The sequence below is a fragment of the Corella eumyota genome, chromosome 1 (assembly GCF_963082875.1).
Source record: "Corella eumyota chromosome 1, kaCorEumy4.1, whole genome shotgun sequence".
Taxonomy (NCBI): Eukaryota; Metazoa; Chordata; class Ascidiacea; order Phlebobranchia; family Corellidae; genus Corella; species Corella eumyota.
In genome coordinates this window covers 4,625,731-4,638,935 of record NC_137490.1, presented here as the reverse complement: position 1 = coordinate 4,638,935, position 13,205 = coordinate 4,625,731, and the positions used below count along the sequence as shown (strand labels likewise).

At 30.7% G+C, this 13,205-nt stretch overlaps 4 protein-coding genes across 4 annotated transcripts; 2 read left to right on the top strand and 2 right to left on the bottom strand.

Annotated features, from left to right (window-relative positions):
• Positions 1-34: 34 nt before the first annotated feature.
• On the bottom strand, positions 35-1,627 carry LOC145763825 (carbohydrate sulfotransferase 3-like). The gene is made up of 3 exons (XM_082575357.1): positions 1,121-1,627; positions 615-941; positions 35-455 (listed from the first exon to the last, which is right to left on the bottom strand). The coding sequence occupies exons 1-3, from the start codon at positions 1,585-1,587 to the stop codon at positions 50-52; spliced, it is 1,200 nt and encodes a 399-aa protein (XP_082431483.1). The 5' UTR covers positions 1,588-1,627; the 3' UTR covers positions 35-49.
• A 6,802-nt stretch (positions 1,628-8,429) lies between these two features.
• LOC145763830 (large ribosomal subunit protein uL2m-like) lies at positions 8,430-9,542 on the top strand. The gene has a single exon (XM_082575364.1). It carries the CDS (start codon positions 8,441-8,443, stop codon positions 9,353-9,355), a length of 915 nt encoding a protein of 304 aa, XP_082431490.1. The 5' UTR covers positions 8,430-8,440; the 3' UTR covers positions 9,356-9,542.
• A 38-nt stretch (positions 9,543-9,580) lies between these two features.
• Positions 9,581-11,553, top strand: LOC145763829 (syntaxin-18-like). The gene is made up of 7 exons (XM_082575363.1): positions 9,581-9,750; positions 10,108-10,276; positions 10,387-10,525; positions 10,611-10,785; positions 10,872-10,988; positions 11,101-11,193; positions 11,274-11,553. Exons 1-7 carry the CDS (start codon positions 9,613-9,615, stop codon positions 11,364-11,366), a joined length of 924 nt encoding a protein of 307 aa, XP_082431489.1. The 5' UTR covers positions 9,581-9,612; the 3' UTR covers positions 11,367-11,553.
• Positions 11,438-12,588, bottom strand: LOC145763835 (uncharacterized). Its single transcript, XM_082575372.1, has one exon. The coding sequence runs from the start codon at positions 12,491-12,493 to the stop codon at positions 11,897-11,899; it is 597 nt and encodes a 198-aa protein (XP_082431498.1). The 5' UTR covers positions 12,494-12,588; the 3' UTR covers positions 11,438-11,896.
• Between the last annotated feature and the right edge of the window lie 617 nt (positions 12,589-13,205).

Below are 13,205 nucleotides of genomic sequence, written 5' to 3'. Positions count from 1 at the left end.
TTATATGTTAATATATAAAAAATAGGTAGACGATATATCTTTTAGGATTTTAAAAGTGGCGTATTTTTAGATCTCGCATATCTGCTTCATTTATAAAAATCTTGTACTTGAGTATTTCCATCGCAGAAACGCAGGCTTTTTGAATTTCAACAACTTCTTCCCAAGTATAATAACTTCTCCATGCTGAAACAACATCAGTCGAATTTCGTGTTGTTCCTTGATCGCCTCCTTTCGCGCTGCTTGCAGTAGTTGCCTTATTTAACCATTCGCGCATAGCTGGGTTAAGATTTATATCCACAAAATCGTAAATCTTCTGAGTCGTTGCGATCGGGCTCATAGAAAAATCTTCATGCCGGATTCGCATGTATTTGTCACGTGGTATTACGTCATAGAGAGATTGGTTTACATATATGGCATTCATATTTAACTGTTCACAGACAACTTCTGTTGCTTGTCTGTCATAGAATTATTAGTACATGATGTTACATATCTTATGTACTAACTATCTTATAAATGTCTTGTTATATTTAATTTAAAAGCTTATGTAAACTACGTTAGGTTTGTTTACAAGTTATGTAACAAGAATAAACAAAAAGTATCTGGTAAATAATTACCTGATGCGTTTAATTCGATCTGGAGATTTTGGTGCGTGGCCAATTCTACTTCTTATTGTTGCCCGCGGATCTCTTACTAAGTTAACCACTTTAGTATTCACTTCATCACTGTTAATTAGTGGCACAAGCCATTCCAGGTTACATAAATAAATCACCTTCGCTGCTCGAATTAAACTGTTTCTGCAATGTTTTCCTAACACAACTGGGTCAATTGGGGCAGGACATTTTCTTGTATTGCCCGGCATTGGTTGACATATGTTTGCATCGCGCGACAAAAATAATCCAAACTTCCCAATGTCAGTGAAGCATATTTTGCGGGTTTTGCACCTATGTTAGTAAGGCATTTGTTGTTTTACCTAAAATGATTAATCTAGACAGCCATATTGGGTAAATTATGTTGGTACATTCCTATTTAACAACCAAATAATGAAATTTTTAATAACAACTATTGATGTTTTATGGCATTTATTATATAAAATCTTTTAAATTTTAATGTACAAACTTACTTTGCATTAACATCGTTTCTGTTTGTAACAGCAAACGCTTCATCATAAAGTTTGGGCAGCTTATCAAACTGACATTTGGATATTTCTTCAAGTACTTGTACTCTTTTAAGATGTTGAGAGTTACATGGTCTTTCTCCAAATGGAAAAACAGGCTCGTAAAAGTAACTGACATCAGTTCGTTGATTAAACAGTTCTCCAACAACACTTGAACCTGACCTCATTTGAGTTAACAGAATCACAAATTCGGTGCGTTTTGACTTAAATGCAGGCGGAGTGTTTACTGTTTCTACTAAATTTATGCTCGGGGTGTTAACTGATTCTACTAAATTTATGCCCACTTTTGTTTTTTCCAGTTTTTTAAATTTTTCTGACAAATCTAGGATACTTTCATTGTTATAGTGAAACAATAGGGCAGTCACTAACAGAATCGAGCATAGACCAAACCAATATAATTTGTTTTTAAACATTTTGATTTGATATTTGGCAGAACTTCGTTTCGAAATTGAAATTGCGTGCAAATTCAAGTTACCCTTCAACAAACAAAAAATGCTCGTAGTTTGCGTGTCAGAAAAGGAAAAAAATTAGCAAGTGGGGATTTTTTGAATTTTCTTGTGATCGTTCAAGCATTTATTACTAAACGCTTTATCAGTTAAAAGTATTTGCTTTGATTTGAAAGTAACATTGTTTGTTTTTAATATGTTGAAGCTCTTTATTTGCAAAAATACACATACAATAGTTTTATATGTTAATATATAAAAAATAGGTAGACGATATATCTTTTAGGATTTTAAAAGTGACGTATTTTTAGATCTCGCATATCTGCTTCATTTATAAAAATCTTGTACTTGAGTATTTCCATCGCAGAAACGCAGGCTTTTTGAATTTCAACAACTTCTTCCCAAGTATAATAACTTCTCCATGCTGAAACAACATCAGTCGAATTTCGTGTTGTTCCTTGATCGCCTCCTTTCGCGCTGCTTGCAGTAGTTGCCTTATTTAACCATTCGCGCATAGCTGGGTTAAGATTTATATCCACAAAATCGTAAATCTTCTGAGTCGTTGCGATCGGGCTCATAGAAAAATCTTCATGCCGGACTCGCATGTATTTGTCACGTGGTATTACGTCATAGAGAGATTGGTTTACATATATGGCATTCATATTTAACTGTTCACAGACAACTTCTGTTGCTTGTCTGTTATAGAATTATTAGTACATGATGTTACATATCTTATGTACTAACTATCTTATAAATGTCTTGTTATATTTAATTTAAAAGCTTATGTAAACTACGTTAGGTTTGTTTACAAGTTATGTAACAAGAATAAACAAAAAGTATCTGGTAAATAATTACCTGATGCGTTTAATTCGATCTGGAGATTTTGGTGCGTGGCCAATTCTACTTTATTGTTGCCCGCGGATCTCTTACTAAGTTAACCACTTTAGTATTCACTTCATCACTGTTAATTAGTGGCACAAGCCATTCCAGGTTACATAAATAAATCACCTTCGCTGCTCGAATTAAACTGTTTCTGCAATGTTTTCCTAACACAACTGGGTCAATTGGGGCAGGACATTTTCTTGTATTGCCCGGCATTGGTTGACATATGTTTGCATCGCGCGACAAAAATAATCCAAACTTTCCAATGTCAGTGAAGCATATTTTGCGGGTTTTGCACCTATGTTAGTAAGGCATTTGTTGTTTTACCTAAAATGATTAATCTAGACAGCCATATTGGGTAAATTATGTTGGTACATTCCTATTTAACAATCAAATAATGAAACTTTTAATAACAACTATTGATGTTTTATGGCATTTATTATATAAAATCTTTTAAATTTTAATGTACAAACTTACTTTGCATTAACATCGTTTCTGTTTGTAACAGCAAACGCTTCATCATAAAGTTTGGGCAGCTTATCAAACTGACATTTGGATATTTCTTCAAGTACTTGTACTCTTTTAAGATGCTGAGAGTTACATGGTCTTTCTCCAAATAGAAAAACGGGCTCGTAAAAGTAACTGACGTCGGTTCTTTGATTGAACAGTTTTCCAACAACACTTGATCCTGATCTCATTTGAGTTAATAGAATCACAAATTCAGTGCGTTTTGACTTAAATGCTACTGAGGTGACTGATTCTACTGGTTTTGCAACAAGTTTTTTGATTGGTGTTGTTGTTTTTGGATTTACAAATTTTTTTAGCAACAGCAAATTAATTACATTCCGTATTGTACTGAAAAATGATAACAGCAAAAACTATAAATAGGCAAATACAAATCAAACACAGTTTGTTTTTCGCCATTTCTATTTATTATTTAATGATCTTTATCGAAAACATATTTGTTTAAGAAAACTACATAGTAACTACAAGCTTTGAACTTGGTTTAAAATTACTATCACATACCAATGGCAAGCTGTATATAGTTTTTGCCATTTAATATAATCAAAATGTTGTCATTGCATGTTTTTGTCTGATCATGTAATAAAATATTTAAACATTATAATTTTTAAATCTAATTCTTCTAATTAAAACTTTTTAGCGTAATTGTATTTCTCACACAGAAATGCCCTTTTTTATCTAATATTGCTCCTTTTGTTTACTCAACTATTTATTGGGCCGATTTTTAACACTTATAGCTATTTTGTATATCAAATACTATGGCATTTAAAGTGGCTAATACATTAAACTGTGGGTGGTGTGTCTACTTGTTAAAGAGGTCGTTTTCAATATAAATTTACGTCACAAAAGTTAATATTGACGTCCCATATATCTTTCTGCCAATATGGTTAATTATATTTAGGCTAGCAAGAACACATCTGTTTTCTTGGTCGTATGTTTGACTCAATTTTTTTACTGCCTTTCTAACATTTTATTAAAACACTAATTCTTAAAAAAAAATGTTTCATTCATAATAGTTTTACAAAATGCAGAAACAAATATAACCTATGTATATACATGTTTAGAATATAACTGCTTGTATACCTATACAATCATTTCCTACATAGTGGAAAATATGTTTTTGTAGCTCGTTGGTAAAAAAGCATATTTTACAGTTAATATATAAAACAAGATTTTTCTGTAAATATTTTTACAATATATTTGTGTAACGTTTCACGAGCACAAGTCAATGGCAACGTCGCCCTTGTGACATTCACATGTCTCCTGTCTAAATGCCTTTAACTCATCATACATTTTAGACCAGCGCTCTATATACAATATACTGTTACCGGTCACATTTTTACTAAAGTTAGTAAAATGAAAACGATTATTTTTTGGGTAGTTTAAAACCATGTCGTCCGGCATCTCAAGCTTTCGTCTAAGAATTCCCGTAATCCACACGTCATCAAGCCGCAGTAATTCGACGTCACGTGATAAGTCGTAGAGTTGGCCTGCGACCGAGACGGTTGTAGTGTAAAGTCCGCCATGGCAGTAGGGCGGGAAAACATGCCACTTAAAAGCGTGCTTCTCAATTGCCCATTTCCCATCAATGCTGTCTTCGTCTCTTACAGGCTGTTCACCCAGTCCCTTTACAAATCCACATATAAGAGGAAATTCGGGCCAATTTTTATTTACTACAGTAACGAAGGCTTTTTCGATGCTTTTTACTAAACTGATGACGTCTATTAGCATGTCGTCATCCGCTGACGAATAAAGATAGTTGTTGGGAAAGTTGTCTGAAGCCCACTGCATGCCGGCCAGTGTTTTAAAAGGAATATTCCTACAGATAAACAATGTTATTTGTCGACATTTTATTTTAACTAAAAATATTCGTTAGGATCTAACGTACTTATAATCGTCCGGCCCGTCATATAGCAAGATGTCGCCGTACATTGAATTCTCTTCAAAAATTGACCGCATGTTGGCGCTATTGAGTTCGCCTCTGCCAACAACGAATACAGTGTCAATGTAAATTTGTTTTACCACAGTAAACGAGCCCCAAGTACCGCGTATCAGGTCTCTGTTGTAGGAATGTGTTAAGGATGACTTTACTAATATAATCATTGTATGAATCACGTCTAAAAATAAACCTTGTTAGATAACATCATCTGAGTAAACGAAACATTTTTTAAGTTTTTAAGAATTTTTGTGTATTTTAATATATCAATGGTGGTTTGTAAATATTTATACACTAGGTACTTTTTATTTAATTTTGTAATGCTTTAAATAACATTTCTTTATTTAGCAAATTAAAAAAATCAATTTAACTACTCTTTGCCAAAGGTAAATTGTTACAAATATTTTCGTTATGTAATTACTTAAATTTCTATTAAATATAAGGTGTGTTTTAAATATATTTAAAAAAAATATAGGCTACATATAGTAAATAAGAAAAACCTTCACAAAAATAATATGTAAAGTAAAACAATAACGTGGTGCGGTTTTAGCGTGTTTTTTTAAATTACTAAAAAGTAACCATGCGTTTTAAAACACTGAAATTAAAATAAATTATCTATTTTGTGTTCTCTTTCCCGTTCACTTTTGTTTGTTAATTATTTAAAGGGTAACTTACATAATAATTACCTGTACATACATATAAGTTTGGTTGTATTAAAATGCTTAACTACTATTAACAAAATTACTAAAAATTTACTGCTTTAATTTATGTTAAATTTTTGCAACTTACGCATTTCTTTATAGCATGTCAAAGATTGGCAAGCCTTGTTCACAACCTTATATGGTTCCAAAAAAAATTTTATTTTTCTTCTTCGATTTGAATAATTCTCATGGCTTGGGTCAATTTTCATTTCAACACTTTTTCTTTTTTCATAGGTAATATCTTGTTCATTTATATCCTTTGAAAAATCCATTATTCTAAAAAATATTGGATTAAAGATCTAAGTAAAAACACACGCACATTTATATGCATTGTGCCTGTATTTTAAATTCGAAAAACCGAAGCGATTTTATAATAATAATTTGTATTTTAAAATTATTTTTTAAACATTGATAAAACACTTTAAAAAAACACAAAATACAAAATACTTAGTTTCTTTATAATTTTTTGTAGCTAGATATTTTTAACTTATTGTATGTTAGTCTTTTTTTTAAATTTGTTTGTATTTTTATTTAAAATACTTACGTTGGATTTGTGATAGATTTAAGCCAAAAAAGCATTACAAATGCATACCAAGCCACAATCACAACTATCCAAACAGTTTTTATTTTATTACGTCTAACTTTTTAGCAAACTAAAATGTTAAGTTCATATTAAAGAAGCTATTTCACTTTTAATAAATTGGTAATTAACAACCTAATAAATCTACCAAAATTTTTAAAAATGATTCAAGCAAAAGTATGTCAAGTTTTACAGCCATATAACGAGTCAATGAAAAAAAATAATTAATAAACTATGAGCCGGGCATTTTAATACTAAACTATCTTAAACACCAATATAACTTACTGTTTTATTGTATTTGACTTTCTATGTTTAAGTGTTATTTTAATCCTTTCGGAATTTAACTTACCTACTGTCTCTGCTAAGTTCTTATGGTTTAGTAATCGGGTTTGCATGGTTTAGGTAAAAAAAGTTTAAATATGCAAATCTTCAGCGCGGGGGTTTAAAAACAAGGTCATTAATTTTATCAACTATTTCTTCATCACAATAAAATGTTAAGTTTTGCACAGTGATGTTTATACAACAAAGAGTCTGGGTTTTTAATATATATAAACATTTTATTAGTTATGTTTACAAAAAAATTAGCTGTAAACCTAGACCCCAATACACTTTTGTTTTAAAGTATTATTCAAATCATTCTTCTCTAAACCTGTACCACGAATACAAAAGTTAAGCAAATTTTTTGGAATGTAACGACGGCAAGTATTTGCCACAAAAGCCGATTTTCTTTTTTTTTCAAGATTAATATTTTCCGCTTCATCAACGAACACCTTCTTAAAATGAGTTTATTAGCTTTAAAGGGCAATTTTCCAACAGGCCTTGTTGTACAAAATATATTTTGTTAAAATTTTATACCTACAAAATTTTACAAACGTATTTTAACTTGGAATACTAAATTTTAATTTAGGTTATGTTTTAATTAATTTTTTTCCGGGGGGATGCTATATTAATTTACAGTTTGATATTTATTCCCTTGCACAAAAATATTAATACTTAATGCTTAATAATCTTGTATGGTATAAACTTTCACTTAATTGGTAAATTTGTTGAAATATTAGAGAACTAGTGCGTAATTTGGCGAATATTTGATTTAATTAAACTAAAATTAAAACTGCATAGGACATATAAATATTAATTGGGTGTTTGTTATTACAGAAGGCCTGTGTATATAAAGCCCAAACTTTTTAAAGATTAAGCATTCAAAGTCTTATTTCTTTTGTGAACTATACAAATTACCAAAGTGTACAGAGCAATATGGCAAAAATAATGATTTTGGCTCTTTTGGTCGTGCTGGTCTCTTTCGTTTCTATTCATGTGTCGGCTGACAAAATGTCGGATCTTGAAACGAGATTTCGAATCTATGTTAAACACTGCCCTACAATCTGCAGGATGTGTAGCGGGATTTTGCTTTCGGGAAAAAAGAAGCGAAGTGCCGGTAAATATTAAAATAATTAAAAACTTATCAAAAATATTAAAGTTCTAAAAAATATTAACACTTTTAAATTGTTTATTTAATCAGTCAGTCTTGTTTTAATCAGCCTTGTTTTTGTTACAGATGATTTTTTTAGCGAGCCTAGCATGGACACGGAAGATTTTGCTGAAATTGTAAAAAACATCAAAAACCCAAATCCGAGTTTTCTTTTTAAACGAAGTCCAAAGGGCGATTTGTACAAGGGGTGTATAACATGTCGTGATTTTTGCCAGATCTAGCATCTTAGTAAATCACGTTTTGATCAACCGGAATATGGCGAATTGGATTTCTAGTTTTATTATTTTGTCGTTGTAACATTCTTTGTTATATAGATGGTGGACGCTAAATAAATTAAAGTAACACCAAGAACTTTTTGCTATCCAAAACAGTGTAAAAAATCCTTAACTGTAAATAACAACTTGGTATTTAAAAAAAATATAGGCAACTAGTATTTGCCATAAAGCCTGTTGCTTAAGTTTTTCTAATTGATATTCAATGCACAAAAATAGTCAAGATCGTAAAAAATTGTAATATAGCAAGGGTATTTTTAGATAACTGGGTGTAGAAAAACTACCTTATTTTTAAGGGTTAAGCTGTTAACTAGGCATTCAACTTTTGAGGATAATTAAAAAAAAATTAATAAAAATTTGACACATCTAAATAACTACCTTAGTTGCCACATTGGAGCTATTTGGCACGAGAATTTTAACACTCACTGATTTTTCTTAAAAATGGCGAACAATGTAGGAACTAGCATAATGTTAAAGCTACTGAAAACATATAGTATTAGATCAAATTTATTTAAATCGAACAAAGTTTTAACAAAAAGCTTGCACACTACTTCTGTCGTTAGCGGAAGATATGGACATCGGCTTGTTAAGTTATGGGAACAAGATGAATATACGATTAAGCCATTAAAAGTCTACCGGACAGGTGGCCGCATGCCTATAAAGTCACGAGACGGGAACATTGTTCCAGGAAAAAAATGGTCAGCCAAAATTGGAGGTGGGTTGGAACGAAAATGGTATTGGGTTGATGCAAATCGCCTGACTGAAGAAGAGGTCAATAACAAAGTAATTTATCAAGAAAAGGTCATAAAAGTTATGGAGGACGATAATAGGTCCGGGTATATAGCACTTACAGTTGGGCCAACCAAAAGAAGATGGATATTAGCAACTGAGGGAATGAAAGTTGGTGATTTAATAACAAACAATGGAGACTTAAATAGCAAAGAGACTATGAAACCAGGTGATGCATGTCCTGTAGGATTACTGCCTACAGGAACCGAAGTTTGCTCGGTTGAATTTCGGCCTGGAAAGGGTGCACAAATAGCTAGATCCGCCGGAGCAAAATGTATTGTGATCAAACATAGAGAACAGGGTAATACTGTACTTCAAATGCCGTCAAAACGTGAAATTGCGGTCGAACCGCAGTGCATTGCTGTTGTAGGTCAAGTATCTAACATTAAACATGATCAATTTAAATGGGGAAGTGCAGTAAAAAGTCGTGAGTTTGGTATTCGCCCCGATAGCGGACTCAAGCAAAGAGTTGATGGAAGAAACGGGCCTAAAATAAACCCAATTAAAAAACGAGTTGTTGTCCGATCAAAAATTAGACAAGAAAATAATGTTTTTGATGATGAATAGAAATTCTATTGTGAATTGACATTTAAATGTTTTCATTAAGGTTTTCTAGTTCAGTCATTTTCAATTAAAGTAACATGTTTGTTAAAATAAGAACCACTACCTACTTATTCACAATTTCTTAAAATGAAAATATTTAATAATAGAAAAAGTTTACCTACATACAAAAAATAATTTTTTTTTAATTACAGTATATATATATATAAACAAAAAATATGTTTTAATTTTTTATTCTAAAAAGTGTTCCACCCAAAATCAAGATGATAAATCGCACTCCAGATTTTCTGAAAATTTTAAAATCCAACAGAGAATTTGCTGGACTACCTGCCAAATCTTCTATTAGGTTAAATTATACAATTCCACCCAGGACCCTGTTTGCAAAAGAAAGTTTAACTATAGTAAGTTTAGGTGTAAAAGATTGATCGATTTAATTCAGTATCGTGTTTTGTATTGTGGTTGCATTGCTATTTTTGTTAATTCTCCATGTAATTAGACCAACTTTACTGCCTAAACATGGAGTTACAATTATTACTTTTGGTGAGTTCGGATTTCGTAATATTATAAATTGTAATCGCCCATTAATTAATTTGCCAATTGGTTTTTGGACACTCTGAAAAACCATGCCGCAATAGGTATCAAACCTAAAATCTACTGTAGTGAAGGCCTTAGATGTTACAACTATATGGAAGAAAAGTAATATACGTAATATAGCATTTCACTTAATGCTTATTGCTGGATTTTTGTCATATATTTAGGTATCAGATATCACTAAACTGAGGGACCATTTATTAAGCACAAGAAAATCTTATGTTGGGATGGTTGGCAGTGAAAATATGACAGATATGGAAAGAGACAAAATTAATAAGGAATCAGAACTTTGCCTAAAGAGTTGTTCAAGCGCTATTAAAGATTTAAAAAATAAACGTATGTATTAGTTGTTAAAATTTAATTTTATTAATTATATAGGCTATAACACATTTTAAATTTTTTGTGGAAAATTTTTCATTTTGCAAAACAATTTATTTATTTTTTAGAAATTAATGAAAATTCACAAGCCAGTCAGCACAAACAATTCACCCTTGAACTTATTAGTAAATATTTAAGAGCTGTAGGTCAACTTTATAGTGAACAGCGAGCAATTTGGGTAAAAAAAGTAGTCGACAAAAAGAGAATGTAAGCTTATTAAAATTTTTTTTGTTTCTAAATTTTAGTTACTTATAACAAGTTATATTTAAATTATTTTTACAAATTTTAAAAGGTCGATGGTTAGAACCGAAACAATTAAAAAAGGGGTCACAGTAAAATCAGAAAATGATAACGTTTTAACCAATCGAAAAGATCAAACACAAAACCCTCCAACCAACTCTCTTCCAAATCAAACCGAATATTACTTTGACAGTGATGATAGCTTAGAAACTGAAGATGAAGAATTGGTGAGATGAAGAATTGATCTTATAGTGTTTTACTATTAATTAAGACTACTTTTTTTTTGGATTTTTTAAAATAATATTTTTTAAAGTTTGAACAAGAAAATGCTCAAATATATAAAGACATGAACAGTACAATAAATGAAGTGAAAGCTATTGAGGATAAAGTGGTTGAGATTGCAAAACTTCAAGAAATGTTTAGTGAAGAGGTATTTAAATTTGTTATATCTTTATTCTATTTTTCATTATATTCTCTACAAATGTGTCTGTATTTTTTTATTAAATATTCAAAATGCTTACTTTTCTTTCTTACTCTTTTAGGTTTTTAAACAGCAAGAAGATATTGAATTAGTGGCGGAAAAAGTTATTGAAGGTTCAGAAAATGTCGGTGATGGAAATGAGGAAATAAGAGAGGTAAAAATAATTGCTTTTAAAATTTACAAAATTTGAAGAAAGTTGATATTACATTCTCTAAATAACTCTATGATTTTTAGGCGATCAAAAACAACGCTGGATTTCGTGTGTGCATTCTTTTTTTCTTACTCATGTGTTCATTTTCTTTATTATTTCTGGAATGGTATAGCTAAAAGTACATTGGCTACCAAGGGCGAAGATGTGCAATATATGTTGTCAAAAAATGTGCTTTATTATGTATTGTTGGGTGATGTTTTACTACTACCAAAGTTTTATTAAATAATATGGTTTATTTGTGTAGCATATCTACTTAGGCTGTTTAGTACAGTAAGAAATGTATATATGTCTATTGAAGATACAGTTCATACACATGTCAAAATTTTATTTAAATAAGTAAGTATTTATTTATTTAAACATTTACGTTTAAGTAAGGTGAGTTGTAATTTATTGTTTAACGTTTAAGTAAGGTATATATAAGTTGTAATTTACAGCATGGTTAGCGAAATACACAAAACCTTGGTAACAAAATTCACCAAAATTGTGCACTGAAATACATTTTTTGTGACATGATTAAATGATATCTTTTGCATTTTAAAAGTACTAAAACAAATTCAATATAAGAATTAATTTTAATTTTAGAAAATTAAAAACTTGTGGTTTCTTTGTTACTAATTGTGATAGAAAAAACAGATTTTGGCATTTTTTATCTTAAATGTTGAATTATATCACGGGCTCTCTGTATTTTAACAGTTAATTCTTCAGTGCCTGAAGCATCAGCGAAAAGTTTTTCAGCTTCTTCTATGGTTTTGGTTTTAGCAGCACCTTTTGCACCACTTAAATAATCGAGTAATACTTTAAAATTTTTAGAGCTAATTTTTTCGTCATCATAAATATGTTGGAGCAGCCAGACCTGTCTTACTTTTTTGAATGACCAGTTGGCTCGATTTTTTTTCCAAGTTTTAAGATAAGTAAGAGCTAATTCTTCAGGATCGGGTTGATCTTCCTCAGTTACTTTTATTTTCTTTCTTTTTGGAGGTTTGATTTTTTTTACATTTGTTTTATTGAGGTGTGGTGAATCTTCTTCAGAATTTGCGTCAGGTGAGATTTTTTTCTTTTCTGCTTTCTTCTCAGGTACTTTTGTAAGCATTGAATCAAATGCACCAGGTTCGGGATCAGGCAAAACTATCTTTTTTCTTTTTCGTCTTCTTTTAGCAGCACCGGATTCATTTTTTCCCTTTTCTTTTTGCTCTTTGGCATTATTCTTTAAATCCTTGGCTTCCTTTTTTTCTTTTAACGTCATCTACAGATCTTAAGAGTGTTATTTTAGTAAGGAATGATTAATTAAACTGCATAAGCAAATTAGTTATTAGGTTTTTTAATTTTGGTAAAAACGTGCGTTTGTTGTATCTAGCGACATCACGAGGTGAATTTTTGTTTTGATTAAGTCAAAAAAAATGTGTAGGAAACATAAATTGCCTTTTGTGTAAGATAAGCCGTAAATATATGTTTTATTTTTAATTTAACAAAAGAGTCTAGCAAGTTCAATAACTCGACCCAGGCTCGATTTGGTAAATTGCATTGAAACTTTTATATAGAGGTCGCCATTGGTACACATATGACATTAATTTTCCTGGTCAAAATTTGTTGCGTGAATAAGAGAAAAATGTAGCTTACGTTTTAATATTTTGTTGGCATTTCAATATTTTTTGCCTATAATAATGCTAAATTTTGTCCTATTGGCACTTTTAAAACGAACTAAACGTTGGTGATAAAAGCCACTACTATTTTGTGCCGTTTTTTTCAGTTGTCTGTTTTTTCTTGTACTTTGCATAATTTTTCTTTTTAAATAAGAATACGCTTATCTAGGACACTCGCATAAAAGTACTAAAAATTAGTTTAAATACCTACAATTTAGATAATATTTACCAAATGTGTGCGTTAGTTCGATTGACCTTTATAGATAAACATTCAAATAAAATAACAGTTTATTCTTTTACGTCATTAAACTTACG

Coding starts and splice junctions, on each gene's coding strand:
- LOC145763829 (XM_082575363.1), top strand. CDS start 9,613: ATGATAAATCGCACTCCAGATTTTCTGAAAATTTTAAAATCCAACAGA. Junction 9,751..10,107: donor CAAAAGAAAGTTTAACTATA/GTAAGTTTAGGT, acceptor TCATATATTTAG/GTATCAGATATCACTAAACT. Junction 10,526..10,610: donor GTAGTCGACAAAAAGAGAAT/GTAAGCTTATTA, acceptor AAATTTTAAAAG/GTCGATGGTTAGAACCGAAA.
- LOC145763830 (XM_082575364.1), top strand. CDS start 8,441: ATGGCGAACAATGTAGGAACTAGCATAATGTTAAAGCTACTGAAAACA.
- LOC145763835 (XM_082575372.1), bottom strand. CDS start 12,493: ATGACGTTAAAAGAAAAAAAGGAAGCCAAGGATTTAAAGAATAATGCC.
- LOC145763825 (XM_082575357.1), bottom strand. CDS start 1,587: ATGTTTAAAAACAAATTATATTGGTTTGGTCTATGCTCGATTCTGTTA. Junction 942..1,120: donor AGAAACGATGTTAATGCAAA/GTAAGTTTGTAC, acceptor TTACTAACATAG/GTGCAAAACCCGCAAAATAT. Junction 456..614: donor GATCGAATTAAACGCATCAG/GTAATTATTTAC, acceptor ATTCTATGACAG/ACAAGCAACAGAAGTTGTCT.